At 39.3% G+C, this 16,892-nt stretch overlaps 1 protein-coding gene across 6 annotated transcripts in view; it reads left to right on the forward strand.

Moving 5' to 3' along the window:
* The first annotated feature begins 4,033 nt into the window (after nt 1-4,033).
* Fam13c (family with sequence similarity 13 member C) overlaps nt 4,034-16,892 on the forward strand; it is a 105,498-nt gene continuing 92,639 nt past the window's right edge. For 4 of the 6 annotated variants that reach the window (XM_070021057.1, XM_070021058.1, XM_070021060.1 and 1 more), the window contains exons 1-3: nt 4,122-4,267; nt 12,582-12,638; nt 15,166-15,364. In XM_070021057.1, the coding sequence (XP_069877158.1) occupies nt 4,206-4,267; nt 12,582-12,638; nt 15,166-15,364 (318 nt within the window). In that variant the 5' untranslated portion in view covers nt 4,122-4,205. Of the gene's footprint in view, nt 4,091-4,121; nt 4,268-12,581; nt 12,639-15,165; nt 15,365-16,892 lie in introns of those variants that run through there. The other 2 variants (XM_070021062.1, XM_070021059.1) reach the window with 2 other exon arrangements.

A 16,892-nucleotide genomic window follows, 5' to 3' on the forward strand; every position in this document is an offset into this window, starting at 1 on the left:
ACAATGAGAATATTCATGGTGAGACTCATATTTTTAACTCTTTTTTTTGTTCTAGAAATGTCATTTAACCTCTTTAAGAACCCAAGAAATAGATTATGCTTTATCATACAGATGATGAAGCTGAGGTGTAATTGTTTATCTAAGACATTACAGGAACACTAGCAGCTTTGGAAACCTGCTTTTTGAGCACTCTACTATTGTTTTACATCTTGTGCATAGCTAAGTCAATACATTAGCATTATGTTTTTCTCAAAGTACAATAAAGAAACTAAGGGTATTAACTATGAAATTCAGATGTTGGTTTTTAAGATATTAGTAGAAAAAGTAAAACACTGACAGTTTTAACATGTAATGGTCGACATCCTTACTTTCTCCTTGCTCTTATATAAAGTACAGTTGTGCATGCAAAGTAGGATATACATGTTTTGTGTGTATACTTATATTATATTCCAAAAACTTTATTATTAGAGGGACTGTGTCCGTCTTGCTTGTTACAATGAGACACTGTTAAGTGTGTGACATCATTTGTTCCATAAACAATTATTTTACTTTTTTTGATAGATTCAAGAACTTTTTTTTCAAAATTCCTCACGATGCATGATGCTTAACTGATATTTTCAGCCAAAATACCATTATTTTTATCTTCTATGAATTTGAGAAACACTGGTTAAAAATAGATGAAATGCTTTGCTTTGCTGACTAGGGTACATTGTGAATTTATAATATGCCTCCTTTCAAAATCTTATTTTAGGCCATGTACCTTAAAAAACAAGAATTCCTAGCCCATATAGGGGATTCAGCTTCCACTGTTACTTTGGGAAATACTGATTTAGAACTTCTTCACAAACTCCAGTATTAATTTCCCTGCTTCTGTGTTCGAACTTTTTCTGAGCTCCTTCTTAGATAGGTTGAGAGTTTCTGAAATGTCTACATGTCATATGATAATCATAGTTGTACAGTACCAAACCTTTTTTTTATTGTGAAAATACCGGACAGAGGGGTTACAATTACACGGGTAAGGTAATGAGTACATTTCTTCAAGCATTGTTGCCTCCTCCTTTGTTTCCCCTTCCCATCCCTTCCCAGCCCCCGCCCCTCACCAAACCCCACCCCCTCGCGCCAAAGTTGTAAAGTTCGTTTTTCGACATAACATCTTGTATATTTCATTGTTGCAATGGGTCCACCTGTATCCCTATTTAAACTATTTGTTTTTTTCCCTTCCCCTCCCCAAATTATACCAACATCAAATACAGTGAAAACAGGGGTTATACCGTGGGGGAGGGACATACAAAGCAACAAAGAAATATCTTATAAATATATTAGAAACAGTAGCAAGGAAAACCATTTGAGTCCTTATCTTGGGGTTCATTTCGCCTAACATCAACTTATCTGACCGATTCTGCTTGTCTCAGACATATACTAGTTATTGCAAATAAGGGAAACCATGGGACCTTTGTTTCTTTGGGCCTGGCTTACTTCTCTTAATATAATTTTTTCCTAACAAATGGGGCAATGTCATTCTTTCTGATGGGGGCATAGAATTCCATTGTGTATATATACCACATTTTCTTGATCCATTCATCTACTGAGGAGCATTTGGGTTGGTTCCATATCAGTTATGGTAAATAATGCTGCAATAAACATAGTTGTGCTGGTAGCTTTAGTATGGTCTTGTTTGTGATCATTTGGGTAAATGCCCAGAAGTTGGGTTACTGTAATTCCAAAGAATTCTTTATTTTCCATGGACATCATTGAACATAGGCATTTATTGAGTACATTTGTTATTTCATTTTATTTTCAATGACTCTACAGTATTCATATCTCAGAAGTCCCATTTCAAAGTTTAATGTATTACTCTTTTCCATTTCAAATGGGTCATTGGGAAAAAGTATGGTTTTTCTCCACAATGAAACATTTGGAATCAGCACCATAGAGCACAAATCGACAACTCTCAAATGGTGGAAGGAAGAATGTGAATATAGTCTTTTGCTTTATTAGTTTCAGGAAATAAGAAGAAAATACCTGAATTTGTGACAATACTGTAAGAGGTTGTGTCTGTCACTCTCTAAACTAGCTTAAATGAGATGGGAGGTGGTTTAAGAACCAATATACCCCCATTGCAACATGAGAAGTACAAGTCCGTTATGTTGAAAACGAACTTTACAACTTTGGTGTGGGGGGGTGGGGGGAGGGGGGAGGATGGGAAGGGATGGGAAGGGGAAACAAAGGAGGAGGCTACAATGCTTGATAAGAAATGTACTCATTATCTTGCCCATGTAATTGTAACAGAGGGTTACAATTTATTTTCACAATAAAAATAAAAATTAAAAAAAGAAACAATATACCAAATATTTAAACACTCAAAGGATTAATATTTCTAAATGTATCTAATCCATACAATTCAAGGCCATTTGAGGGTTTTACTCAACTGATTTAAAAGTATTGGAGAGAGGAAAGGAAAAATGACAAGAAACTTTGATGAACCCTTGATTTTTGAAAGTATCACTTTAAAAAGTAAAAAAAAAAACAACAAAAACAAGACTTCCACTTAGATATAGACACACATCAGAGATGTATCTATTCATGAGGGAAACTGTAAAAAGGTGAAGTTGGTTCCAAGAATATTTTGAGAATCTTAATATTTAGAGACTTTTGCCAAGAGAGTTAGTTTGATTAGCTTAAAATGATTGTTTGGTTTGATATAAAATTGGCAAACATCCTGTAGAGCAATAAAAGTATAAACATTAAGGTGTTTTATTTTTCTTATGGGCAGAATGATAAATTGGGCAAATTAGCTTGCAATGTTAGCATGGTGAAGAGATCTAATTAGTAGTCAAACACAAGTACAGTTCTGCTAAAGAATGGACAAGTCCTAGGGTTGACCTGTGAAAGCCAGTGTACACACACAGGTGATGCTCCTCCTTTTAGTTTGCAAATTTTGTAATTATTTAAAAAACGGTAAAACACGAGGCCTTGGGAGGGGGCAGGATTTATAACTCAACATTTGGTTTATATAATTAGGACTATAAACCACATTCACAGCAGCTTCCTTCCAGTAAAGGAGCATGAAAATGGGGGATGGGAAATCTTGCAAAATTCAAATAAGCATCTTTTACAGATGATTGTTCATTGTATCTCAAGGGCAGGAGAGGTGAACAATGGAAAGAGAGCGGGACAAATAAAGGAAATGGGGGCTGATCCCCTTCCCATCCACCAACAGGGCAGCTTTTATCCTACGGGAAGGTGTTCGTGAGTTCAACCACACCATCCTTTGTAGAAGGTGCTGTTGAGCAGAGCTTAGAAGGGCTGTTCTGGGAGTAGCAAGTTCCCATCCCTTGCACCGTGTCCTAGTCTCCAGCAGCTAGTGCCCGGAATACATTCTCTCCCCTCGCCCTGTGTGGGCTCATTCACAGCTCTGTGGTCCAGGGCTGGGCACTTCCTTCTCTGGGACTGAAATAACAAAAGTGCAGACAGATCTGGAGGGATGCAGCCAGCGCATCTTCCAAGGCACTGTTTTTATTTTTATTTTTTGGAGTGGGGGTGGAGGGAGGGGTTAGAACTAGGCGTTAAAACACCAACAACACACAATAAAAAAAAACAAACAAAACAACCACAAGCCCAGTCTCTCTCCTTCTCCTTCCCTCCCAGCCTTTATCTGCACGTGGGCTGCATCTCTGCAAAACCTCCAACCCTGGGCGGTGGGGGTGGGGGATGGGGAGATAGCGATGTCAAAGCCTTCGGAGACGTCTGCAAGAAAGCAGGTCTCCGGGGTATTTTCAGCACCTAGGCAGGAACTGGAGGACTTGCATGCTGGCACCACCAACTGACGGATTCAACGCGTGATCAAGGGGTGTGTGGGGGGGCTGCTGGTGAGGGGTGTGGGGGGTGTGGGGGTCCCTGCAGGAACTCTCCAGGTGCTCCTCCGGGTGCATCCCCCGGAGCTTGGGCCGCTGCAGCCGCCGCCGCCGCCGCCGCGCCCCGCCCCGCCGGGTCCCCGCAGCCTCGCGGGCTGCTGGGCTTTGTGGTTCGCCCGTGCGGCTGGGCCCCTGCTGGGGGTGTCGTTACGAGCATGTGCAGACAGCAGCCCAAGGTAGAGCGAGCGTGCCAGGCCAGCCCTGGGACTTGCCTTGCAATGCCATGTTTGTGTGTGTGCTCTAACTCCCGGAGAGCAATCAGGGAGACGGCTCCCGGGCCGGACTTGGCTGATGTTTTCTTGTTTCTGTTTCAGCCTTCAGGATAATTCCTTCAGCAGCACCGCTGTAACAGAGTAAGTGATTCTTGCCATTACAATTAGACTTGCATGCTTTTATTCCGGCCTCCTGTCCCCACCCCCCTCTACCCCCGTGGAAGTAACTACCATGCAGGTAGCCACCTTCCCCAGCCCCTGTGTGGATGGCACGCATTGCCTTTTGTACCCTGGGGATTCCACGCACGCTGATTGTGGTGGCCCAGAAATCTTTACAGGTTGCAATCCGCATTTTAGCAACAGCAGGAGAGATATTAATGCCAGCTGATGGCTTGCAGACGCTCACTGCTCTGAGATGTGTGTTCTTGAAGCTCTTTTTATTTTTTATTTTTCCTTGTCTTTTGACATGTCTGGAAGGGAGCTCCGTTGTCTTTGGCCAACATTAATGTCAGTTTTTATGCATTGCACGCCCTATACATTTACTGCAAATACCAGATCTATGGGAAATGACTTGAGTTTAATTCCAGCGTGTGATAAACAAGATTAACTTACCCTTGCTTGCTCTCTGGGTTTACAGATTTTAAGTCACAGAGGAGTAAACTTTTCTTGCTTGGCCTTTGTCATTTTTGTCTTCTGACCTCAAAGAACTGTTTCTAGCAGGAATGAGTCATCTGGTTCTGTGGTTAAAGCTGTAGATGAGAGTGATACCATTACAACATTGTATAAAGAAGTGTGATGGTTTAACTTCAGGCCAGAGGTGTAGTAATTTTTATTAGCGATTTATAGTTTTATCTAGACATTTATACTTCATTGTTTAGATTGTTATACTTTTCTGGCTACATTTTCCTAATGGTGTAATGTACATTAGATAGCACATTTTACTAATACTATATGTGATTTGTATGTACAGGTATAGACTATACATTTCAACTAGTAGTATTTCTCTAGGCAAATGAATGTACAGTGTTTACTTCTGGGATCTTTTGATAGAAGTCACTCTGGGAAAGCTTTTCAGGAAAAAAAGGTGTGTGTAAAGTTGTTTATTACTCAATTACACTTAGAAGCATGTTACAGAAACCCCAACTAACTTGGGAGCAGTTTGCTAAAGTTCCCTAAAACATGCAATTAAATATAGAAATGAATATCACTTGAGTTTCAGGCCTTGCCACCCATAATTCCTAAGTGTCAGAGAAGCAAGTGTGTTTAGTTCTTCCTAGACTCTGTTTCTCTTGTTTCTGTGTTTGGATTGCTGTCTTAGTGCTTAGTTTTAAGTTCATTGAAGTTACTTTAAAAAAACCAAGCCAAACCAAACAAAGCAAACAAACAAAAAAAAAACCCAACCATGTTCGACTTTAGAAAATGCAATATAAAATACTAGTTGGGACCCACAATCCTGCCAATGAGATTGCTTAGTAATCCAAAGCTGCAACTTTGCTTTACTGAAAGCCCGAGAAGAGAAATACGTGTCAACATCTATTGACTAAACAGGAGCCCTGGACTTCCTGGTTCAGGTGCCCATGCTACACATGATCTCTTTCCTTCTGTGCTTCTGAGCACCAAGTATTTTCTGGGAGGGATTCTTGGGAGCCCTATATGGCTGAATCCCCAGAGTCAGCCATGAGCTTAGCAGCTACAAAATGGAGATATTTCGGTCTAGATTTCATCTGGATTACACACATGCACACATATGTATGGATATATATCAATGTATTCATACATTGATATGTAAAGGTTTCTGGTATAATGTTGGGAGAGAATGTGGTGCCTTGTCTTTGGAAACTCCCCAGGGAATTCTGATTGCATAAGATCATGTTGTTACTTTCAGAGAAGTGACAGTGGTTTATTTTAAAAAGCCTCTGAGTGATAATTGGTATGCCATCTGGCTAATATAGGAATCTAAGAAGCATGCTGGAAACATACCAAAAACCTCATAGGTGTAAGACAGTACAGACTAGGGTCAATTAGAAGAAGTCATTGTTGAACATAACATTTTTCCCTTCCCTCAATAACATAAACCATATCCCTTGGTTCTCTGGGAATGACTCCTTAGCCAACAGGTCTGTGGAACACTATTCTGACATGGAGACATAGAAGGTGTTCAGTAAATGTTTGCAGGCCAATGCTTAGACATGCATTGAGGAGGTACTTTCCCTTCTGGGATGTCCTACAGACAAGAAAAACTCCTCTCCCCCATCCCTATCACATTTTTGTTTTCTTCCACCCACACCCACTGAAATTCCATAGAGAGATAATTTCTTTTGGATTAAGGCCTTTGGTAGTAACCCACATTGAAATGGAAATTTAAGAGTCATTGTCCCTAGCTGGGCACCAGTGACTCACACTTGTAATCCAAACTTCTCAAGAGTCTGAGATCTGAGGACTGAGGTTCTAAGATAGTCCAGGGAGAGAGAGATCAGATACTTGAGACTCTTATCTCCAAGGAACCAGAAAAGAAAGCCAGAAGTAGAGGCCTGGCTCAGGTGATGGAATGTCAGCCATGAGCAAAAAAGCCAAGTGAGAGCTTAAGGCACTGAATTCAAGCTCCAGTACTGGCACAAGTATGCAGGGTGTGTGTGTGTGAGTGTGTGTGTGTGTGTTTGTGTGTGTGTGTGAGAGAGAGAGAGAGAGAGAGAGAGAGAGAAGTATGTTCAAGTTATAATTAATACTTTATGTTCAAGTTGTAATTAATACTTTATCATAAATACTATAATCCGCCAGGCTTCCATTTGTCCAATTGGTTGGTCTTCCAAGAGTTAAATGAAAGTGAATTCAGGGACTCAACAGATGTTATTTTCTGCTTGATTTTCCCCAGGCCCAGAGGTACTTCTAGACCAGTTCAATCTTTTTTCCTACTCATATTATTTCAATGTGGCCTTTTTTTTTTCTATCTCAGTAGCATTTTTAAAAAAAATCTCTTGTTTTCCCACAGTCATTTCCTATGTTGCCTGGTTAATTTGTTCTTTAAAATGGCACTTACAAAAATGATGACTACTTCCAAACTACTAGTTCCTAAAGCAAGTGATCACTACTACCAACTGAGGAAGGAGACTGGAGCTGGTAGAAATCACAACTCCCTGACTTTCTCCTAGAGTAACTGTGGTAGAGCCATCAGGAACAGGTGATTATGTTGGATTCAGCTCAGAGATGGTCTGTGTTTTGGAAACATTTAGCTTTAAACTCTTTAGAAACTTAGTAGTTATATGGTTGGCTGTCTGGTTTAAAAATTTACATTCCTGGTTTGGGCATGGTGGATCATGCTTATAATCCCAGCTACTTGGAAGCCAGAGACAGGAAGATTGAAGTCTGATGCCAGCCCAGTCATCAAAGTTACTAGAACCCTATATAAAGAACAAGGTTCTTTCCCCATGGTATAACCCCTGTTTTCACTGTGTTTCATTCCAGTGCCCTGCATCTTGTATATACATTTTTTCTAATTTGGGGAGAGGAAGTGAAATAACAAAATGCTGAAACAAGGATACAGGTTGACCCATTGTAACAATGAGATGCACAAGACACTATGTTGACAATGAACTTTACAACATGTGGGGGAGGGGGGGCTGGGGAGGTGAGGAGGGAAGGGATGGTAGGGGAAAAACTAAGGAGGGGGTAACAATGCTCAATAGGAAATGTAATCACTACCTTACTCATGTAACTGTAACCTCTTTGTATTGTATCTTTACAATAAAAAATATATTAAAAAAAAACAAGGCTATATGTGGTGGCCATCTACCTGTAATTCTTGTTACTTGGCTACTTGGGAACTAGAAGTAGGGGTTTTCACTCTAAGGCTGGCTCTGGGTGAAAATTCGAGACTATTGTGGAATGACTTGAAATGGAAATGCTATGGGCATAGGTGGTAGAGTGCTTGCCTAGCAAGCTGGGGACCCTGAGTTCAAACCTCAGTATTATCTTATTTAAAAAAAAATCACATTACTAGGCCCCGTCCTCAGAGAATTGGTGTAGGGCTGAAGTAGAGGTGCAGCTGATGTCTGCTCATTTTAATCAGGTAATCCAGGATGGTAGTAGTTCTAGGCCCACACACTGAGAAACCCCACAGGAATCTACCTTTGCAACTTTGACTTCAGGGGACATGGAACTACAGGAGCAGAAATCCCTTTTAGCAATCTGCATATGATCTGCCAGCCAGTCTGAGACCTCCCTTCCTATTTAGTTAAAAGGAAAACTTCTCGTAGACACTTCTTTTGCTACCAGTCTTTGGCAGCATGTGGGTCTTCTACTCCCTGGAGCCTTTGGGAATACAGACCAAAGCTGGGGGGAGCAGAAACAACCCAGACTCTCCCACTTCAGGTCCTGGACTCCTGGACAATAACAGCTTCTAGGTGATGCTAATTCCGGCTCTCAGTACTGGAAAGGCTGACTTGAGAAGATAGAACCAGACGATAGAACCAGAAGATAAATTGTGTCATGGCCAATAGAGAGACCAATTTAGATAGCTGAATCTGGGATCTTGGAATTGTGTTTCTCTAAGTGGCTGCTGGAGTTGTCAGAAGCTATTTCAATTGGATCTGTGAATCTAGTCCAGTCTTATGCTTCAGAAAACATTAGCAACTTTGTATGTTTCATTAAAAAAATTCATTATGATTGTACAATGGAGCTATCATTCAATACATCAGTATTATAAATGTAATACATCTCCATCAATGAGTTTCCACTGATCGTATTTTGAGGAGAAAGATTAATAAATCAAATCAGGGGGTGGGAAAGAAATAAGTTCTTGCCAAATTCCCAAACAATTGGCATGGTTGGGCTCTAGGGTTGAATCCTAGTACAGATTGAGCCCTAGTTCCTTGGAAGCAAAATTCTGTCTCTTCTTTTCTTCCTTTCTTTCCCCCTTCATTTCCCCTTCCTTTTCTTCCTTTTCCTTTTCCTTCCCTTCCCTTTTCTTCTATTACCTTTCCTTTTCTTCCTTTCCCTTCCCTTCCCTTCTCTTCCTTTCTTTTCCCTTCCCTTCCCTTCCCTTCCTGCCAGTCTGCCTGCCTGCTTCCCTGCCTCCCTCTTTCTTTTTCTTTCCTTCTCTCTTTTTTCTCTCTTCATCTTCCTTCCTTCCTTCCTTCTTTCCCTCCTTCCATCCTTCCTTTCTTCCTTCCTTCCTTCCTTCCTTCTTCCCTTTCTTTCTTTCTTTCTTTCTTTCCTTCCTTCCTTCCTTCCTTCCTTCCTTCCTTCCTTCCTTCCTTCCTTCCTTCCTTCCTTCCTTTCTTTCTTTCTTTCTTTCTTTCTTTCTTTCTTTCTTTCTTTCTTTCTTTCTTTCTTTTCTTCCTTTGTAGTACTAGGAATTAAAGTCAGGGGCTCACTCTTGTTAAGGTATCCACTCTATTACTTGAGCCATGTTCCAGTCTTGGATTTCTATTCTTTGCTATTAGAAAATATTATTATTAGTCATGCTATAAAGCCCAGATGCTCTGTTAGATGAATGCTGCTGCTAGAATAGAATGATGTACTTGTGAATTTGATTGTTTTTCCTGAGATGGACAGAGCAAGTGTTTGACAAAGACATGAAGCAGTAAGAACATTTGGATTATTCAGTTAAAATAATTTTTTAAGTTAAGTATTTTTTTCTTGCAACAAGGAACAAAATATTTCAGCAGATAAAAGGGGTTAGAGTCTGTAGGTGGGCTTTGTTTAACTCACTACATAAGCCATAATTTAAAAAGAGCTTCTTAGGGGAAAAGAAATAGAGCTATCATCAATTCACTTGTAGCTTAATTATACATCATTGGCAGTACAGAATATTTTTTTAAAAATTAAGTTCCTTAATGTAGTGAAAGAATTGTATTTAACAAGCTGGGGCCTAAATTCAGGGCCTCACATTCTTCTTGGCTTGTGCTTTACTGCTTGAGCCATGCCTCCAGTCTGACTTTGTGCTGATTAATTTGCAATGGAGTGAGAAGGACTTTTCTGCCCAGAGGGCTTTAAACTTCTATCCTTTGTATCTCCACCTCATGAGTAGTTAGGATTACAGGCTTGAGCCACTGAATTTTGTGCTAAATTTTGTGCCCTTTATAAGTGGTGCGTCTCAAAGCATAAATAAGCATCTAAATTGTTTGTAGTTGGGCTGGGAAGGTGGCTCAGTGGTAGAGCGCATGCCTTGCATGCCTGAGGCCTTGGGTTCGATTCCTCAGCACCACATAAGAAAAAAGCCGGAAGTGGCGCTGTGGCTCAAGTGGTAGAGCGCTAGCCTTGAGCTGAAGAGCTGAGGGACAGCGCCCAGGCCCAGAGTTCAGGCCCCACGACCGGACCAAAAAATAAATAAATAAATAAATTGTTTGTAGCTTATCTGAATCCAGAAAAAAAAAACAGAAATAAGGAAGAAGCATTTAATAACTTTAGTAAGACTTGACAGTTCTGGGACACCTTTAAGTATTTGCCCATAGTGAATTGGAAATTAAAAAACAAAACAAACCAAGTTCTAGTCCCTAATCCTAGACAGTCTTGAAAGCACAATTCCAACATTATAACTGGCATGTGATGAATGCTAAGTAATTATGAAATTATTTCAGGGACAACTGCTGAGGAAACACAAAATTTCAATTCAACTATATATTTTTAGGTATCAACCTGAAGTAGTACTACATATCAACTGAAGAGTACTACATCAGTATCTCCGGAAAAATAAATTAGTGTGATAACCATGTTTATAGTTATTTCTTCACATAAATCACGTAATTCAAAAAACCTGTAAGGAACTAAGGACTACATAGCAATAGGAGGCATGATTCACTGGTTGCTTAAACCTCAGAATGAACAGCAAGCATTTATACATTAATGTTGAAGTAAGATCACAGAATTGATTTCCCTTATTTGTAATAACTAGTATATGTCTAGGACAAGCAGAAAAGGTCAAAAGCTATGTACATATGACCATATAAGATGATGCTACGTGAAATGAACACCAAACTAGGGACATGAGAAGTTTTATCTTTCTTGCTGTAGTTTTTAATGTACTTATAATGTACTATGTGATTTTTTTGTTTGTTTTGCATGTTCTTCCCCCATGGTATAACCCATTTTCACTGTATTTGATTCCGGTGCCCTGCATCATGTGTGTGTGTGTGTGTGTGTGTGTGTGTGTGTGTGTGTATGTGTGTGTGTGTATGTGTGTGTGTGTGTATATATATATACATATATGTATATATGTATATATATATATATATATATATATAATTTGAAGAGGGAAAGGGAAATAACAAAATGCTGAAATAAGGATACAGGTTGACCCATGTAATAACGAGATGTACAGGACACTATGTTGAAAACAAACTTTACAACTTGGGGTGGGGTGGGGGAGGGAAGAGTTGGGGAGGTGGGAAGGGAAGAGATGGTAGGGGAAAAACAAAGGAGTGGGTAACAATCCTCCTCCTCCTCCTCCTCCTCCTCCTCCTCCTCCTCCTCCTCCTCCTCCTCCTCCTCCTCCTCCTCCTCCTCCTCCTATTAACTTAGTCACTTAACTGTAACTCCTCTGTACAGTATCTGTACAATAAAAAATATATATTAAAGAAATCACAGCATTATCTATGCACCTGACTGGGAAGTTTTCTGGAGCTGGTGAAAACCTAACCTGAGCAGTGAAGGATGATGAGGAACTGAAGACAGAAAAGCATTCCAGACTGGGATGGGGCAGGGTAGGAATAGCTGAGAATAAAAACCAAGTCTAGAGTAAGAAAACTGTTCCACTCCAGACTTCCCTGGGCAAGGTAATGCGCTTAGTTTATAACTTGGGGGTGGGGGGAGGGAAAGGAGTGGGGGAGAAGGAAAAGTAGGAGAAAATGAGGGAGGGTAACAATGCTTGACAAGGAATGTGCTCATTACCTTACTTACGTAACTGTAACTCTGCTGTACATTACATTTCAGTAAAAGTTTTTAAAAAAGATTGTTCAATATGGAAGAACCAAGACTTTGTCATAAAGTTAATTCCGAAGATTAATGAAAAGGAACTGGATTGTTTCCCTAAGATCAAGGAAGTCCAAGGCCAGTGGGATATACTAGATGGGATGTGGCATTGTTTGGGACTATATAATGAAAACATAAAAGAGTTATTTTTGCAAGTGTGGAATCTTTTGCAAGGTAGAATCATTTGAACCAAAACAATCCACTCTTTTTGGTGCCGAATAACCATATGCTAAGTCTACCTGAATCCTGGGTGAGATCTTGTTAGCTTAGGTGATGGCTCTAGTACGGTGATGTGGGAAAGAAGAGTCATATTTGGCTCTCACCTTTTAAGTTTACCGCTATGACAATCTTGGTGCTGGTATCTGGTTAGGAATCAGGGCTGGTCTGGAGAATGGTGAGGAGGGTTACCTTTTTATAACATACCATACTAGTCTTGAGATAATTCTAGATTATTGCTAATATAGGTGGATCTTCCACTTCTCCCCAGGTGTGACGAAGACATAGTCTCTCTACATGAAGCTCAGACTGATTGCTCTAGTCTCAGGTATGATCCACCATTTCTTGGTTTTTGTTTGAAAGAGGTAGCAACCATCTGTGTCTGGTGTCTCTTCTTTGAATTCTAATTATTTGTTTTCATGTCTCATCGCCTCTACTTGACTTGCTGCCTACGTTTTGTCTCACACATTTTTGGATTCCACCAATCCACTTATACCCCCAGGACAGTGTTTGATATATGGGAAATTCTCAATAAATTTCTATTTGGTTGAACAATGTTTCTATCATACACCATGGGAAAAATGCTGCATTATTTGCCAAACATGTTAGTGGGCATCTGGGGTGTTATCCTGGCCACTGAGAGGCTCTTCACAGTCCCAAGTTCATCCATGTGCATTTTATTATTTAATCTAAGCAACTGAAAAGAAATTGATTGTTTTCCTTCTCATCTTGTAAATGAGCAAACTGAGATCTCAGGGGGCATTATAGCTCATCCATTATACCTAGATAAAGCAGACTTTGCACCCAGGTCTTAGCGACTCTGCAGTTCAGATAACAAATATTTTTGAAGACCTCTTTGATGTGTCCAAATCAGGCAAGAGAAAGTCAATCTAATCCTGCTCCTGGAAACCCATCTATAAAAGATGGGAGGTAGTAGAAAGTAAACAGATGATCCAAGCTGCAAAGAGAGGGTGAAATATGTGTATGTGTGCGTTCTTGTGTGTGTGTGTGTGTGAGTGTGTGTGTGTGTGTGTGTCTGCAAGGTTAAAAATAGTAAAAGCAGTAGGAGCAGCTTACTGGAAAGCCAACAGAAGGTAGAACAAATGGTCTGAGCTGAAGGAACAACAGCTAGGCAGGAAGACAAGGGGTGATAAGAAATAAAAGGACTCTCTAGAGATTAACAAAGACTAAATTTTTATTGGTTTTGTGTATCTTGCTAAGTAGTTTGGAATTTATCCTGGAGGTATTGAGGAAACTAAAAAGAACCCTTAGATATTATTCTTCGCAAATAACCACTTGGCAAAGGCCCTGCCTGAGAGAGACAATAGCTTTCATTTACTGGGTTGTGGCCACCAGCCAGCTTTGTATGGGAAGCATCTCCCAGACTGTTTTCTCTCTGAGAGGCAGATATGATCCATTTTACAGATGAGGATCATAGAGGCAAAATGATGTGATGTAGCCCAGGCCACTAAGTCATATGTAGAAGCTTCTTTTGAACTCTTGATGTATTTAGTCATGCTGTATACAGCTTTCTCCGTGCGTTTTCAGTTGTGACTTATTCTATCAAGTAGCAACCTAAATTACCTAACATATGTATTTTTTGGTTTCAGGAAACAATAATACTAAAACACATTTCTAAATATGCTTTTTGTAATCAGATTATACATTTGTAAAACAGAAGAAAGTTGCTTTAGGCTATTTCAATTCGTTTCTTGCCTTCCAAGTGATGATCGTATTTACAAATTTTGGGCACCTTGGAAATGTGACATAAAAGCACAGTTGTGGTAGCATTTATGGAATGGGTATGAAAGGGATCATTTTAGTTTTGTAAATCTACTTTTCCAACATTGGCCATATATAAAGAAGGCCCCTTTGAGTTATGTTTCAAAGTGTTTGCTGATTCTTAGCAAGCAAAATTAACAAAACAAAACAAAACAAAACAAAGTGCAAAGACACTTAAATGTGACAAACAACTTCAGACAGGAACATTACCATGTTAGTGTTAAAAAGATTAGATTGCCGAATGAAAAATACAAGTGCCATTTTAACACTGAGCGCATTAAGGCAATACTAGCCTATTTTGTCTGCTTTAGTGATTTGGCTCTGATAGAACCCAGAATCTGGGGTATTTGACTCTTCATTCAGGTTATTATTCAGATGGTATACCTCTGTAAAACTTGGGTGTTTTGCTTTCAATTTTACCCAGGTGACTCACATCCTGTCAAGATAGACCCTGTTATAATTTTCTCTGAAAATTACAGGGAGGTGATTATAAACTGACATTGCCAATGAAAAGAAACCATAGCACCTTGCAGCAAGAACAGAAGCACGAAACTGGAGAACTGCCTTACCTGTCTGGGTCTGTGTAAAGTGGACTTTCAATGAGGCATATTCATCTCTGCATTTTAGAGTCAGTCTATCAACTTGACATTACATTATCTAACAGCAGTACTGTCAGAGAACAATAGGAAGTATGTGAAAGCATATTAAAGTGAAAAAATTAAAAACAAACAGCAGTATGTATACAGTTAATATGTATACATATATTACATGTATACATATAAATGTATATATACATACAGTAATAAATATACATTACACACACACACACACACACACACACATATATATAATTAATCACCATATATCCCCTCATAAAGACTGGAAGGGAAGAAAGAGTGGTTTATAAGGTAAAATTCACATTCTCTAAGTCCTGGTTTCTGTAAATTTGGTGAAGCCTAGACGAATCTAAATACCCTGTAAGTTCTGTGGCAATGAATAGCGTCAAGCACTCCTTCCTCTACAGGTCTGTCTAATTTTTGGAACTTGCCTAAATTTAGCCTTTCCTCTTATAGAGATGAAAACAATAAAGAGAATTATCCGGACGCAGGACTGGTAGAGGAGCACGTGGCCCCGACCTTCGAGGCGCAGCAGCATGTAGAGCAGACCGTGCTGGTGGACGGTGTGCTACGACCCAGCATGGGCAACTTCAAGTCCCGCAAGCCCAAGTCCAGCTTCAGAACTGAGAGCGGAAGGAGCCACAGGGAAAGCCAGGTACGGTTCCAGGGGCCGAGGCCTTTGCCTACGTGCGTGCTTCTTAGGCGAGAGTACATCCTGGCAGACCCTTGGCTGGAGGTTGTACTGCCAATCTGAACCCATGGATGTTTTTGTTAGAAATTGGGCGCTAGAAATTGGACAAGTGTACCATTTAGTGCCCTTTTAGATTTAAAGGAGCAGCTATGCTCTTTAGGGGGAAGGTAGGGAATTGGATCTATCTTCATTCCTCCAGGGTGATAATGCAGGAATCCTATTCAGCAAAAGCAGAAGTCCAAGTTAGATCTAGAACCTTGTACTTAGCCTGCAGTTTAGCAGCCTTGGATAAACACTCAGGTGTGTATCTGTATTTGTATGTGTGTGTAGTATTTGGATTCACAGGTCAATCAGTATCTTTCCAACTACATTTTGGTAATAAATCAAAGCTTTATATATTTTCACATATATTATAAATTGCATATATAAAGTTTATATTATATAATATTTATATATTATAAATTGTACATAGCTTTATATATAATTTATACATATGATTTATATGTATAATATATACAGTTATATATAAACTTTTTATATATAAAATTTATATAAAGTTTATATAGTTTACTTTTATATATAATTTCTACATAATTATATATAAAATTTATATACAACATAATTATATATAAAATTTATATAAAACCATATATAAAGTTTATTATTAAGCTATATATTATAAACTATATGTAAGCTATATATTATATAATATATGATATGCATTTTCTACCCAGGATCATTTTTGCCATTATGGGATTTGAAGTGACCCACCTTTTCTCCTCAGAATACCCTCTTTCTTGTCTTCCTGTAGTTTGGTAGAGAGACATACTTGCATAGTCTTTGGTCATAATAAACACTGTGTGTGTGTGTGTGTGTGGTGGGGGGCTGGGAAGTTGGCCCAGTGGTAGAGTGCTTGCCTTGCATTCATGAGGCCATGGGTTTGATTCCTCAGCACCACATAAGCAGAAAAAAACCGGAAGTGGTGCTGTGGCTCAAGTTGTAGGGCTCTAGCCTTGAACTGAAGAGCTGAGGGACAGCGCCCAGGCCCAGAGTTCTGTCCTCATGATTGACCAAAAAAAATATAAATAAAAAAGTATATATATAGCATTGAAATCCTGGACTGCAGGTAAAATTCCCAGTGGAGTTTAAGTGGCCTCCAGCTTCTGATGCAATGATCTTCATTTGTAGGTAACATCATTTTTATAATGGATTTTCCTATTAATGTATTCTGGTTAAGATTATGGAATACATTCAAACAATCCTATTTCTATGAAAAAGAAAGGACCTTTTGTTCTAAATTCCTGAACTCTAGGAGTCAGTGAGACTCAGATACTATTTTTTTTTCAAATGTTTCATTTCAGTTTGCACAAGCAATGTGTATTAAACTGTCATTGTTATAGATACTTGAAATGGAGGAGGTTGCCTATATTTTCAACAAGGAGAACATGAAGACAATAAACTAACAAATAACTCCAATAAAACTTCCCTGATA

Source organism: Dipodomys merriami, unplaced genomic scaffold, assembly GCF_024711535.1.
Source record: "Dipodomys merriami isolate MVZ:Mamm:240054 unplaced genomic scaffold, mDipMer1.0.p SCAF_14, whole genome shotgun sequence".
Lineage (NCBI taxonomy): Eukaryota > Metazoa > Chordata > Mammalia > Rodentia > Heteromyidae > Dipodomys > Dipodomys merriami.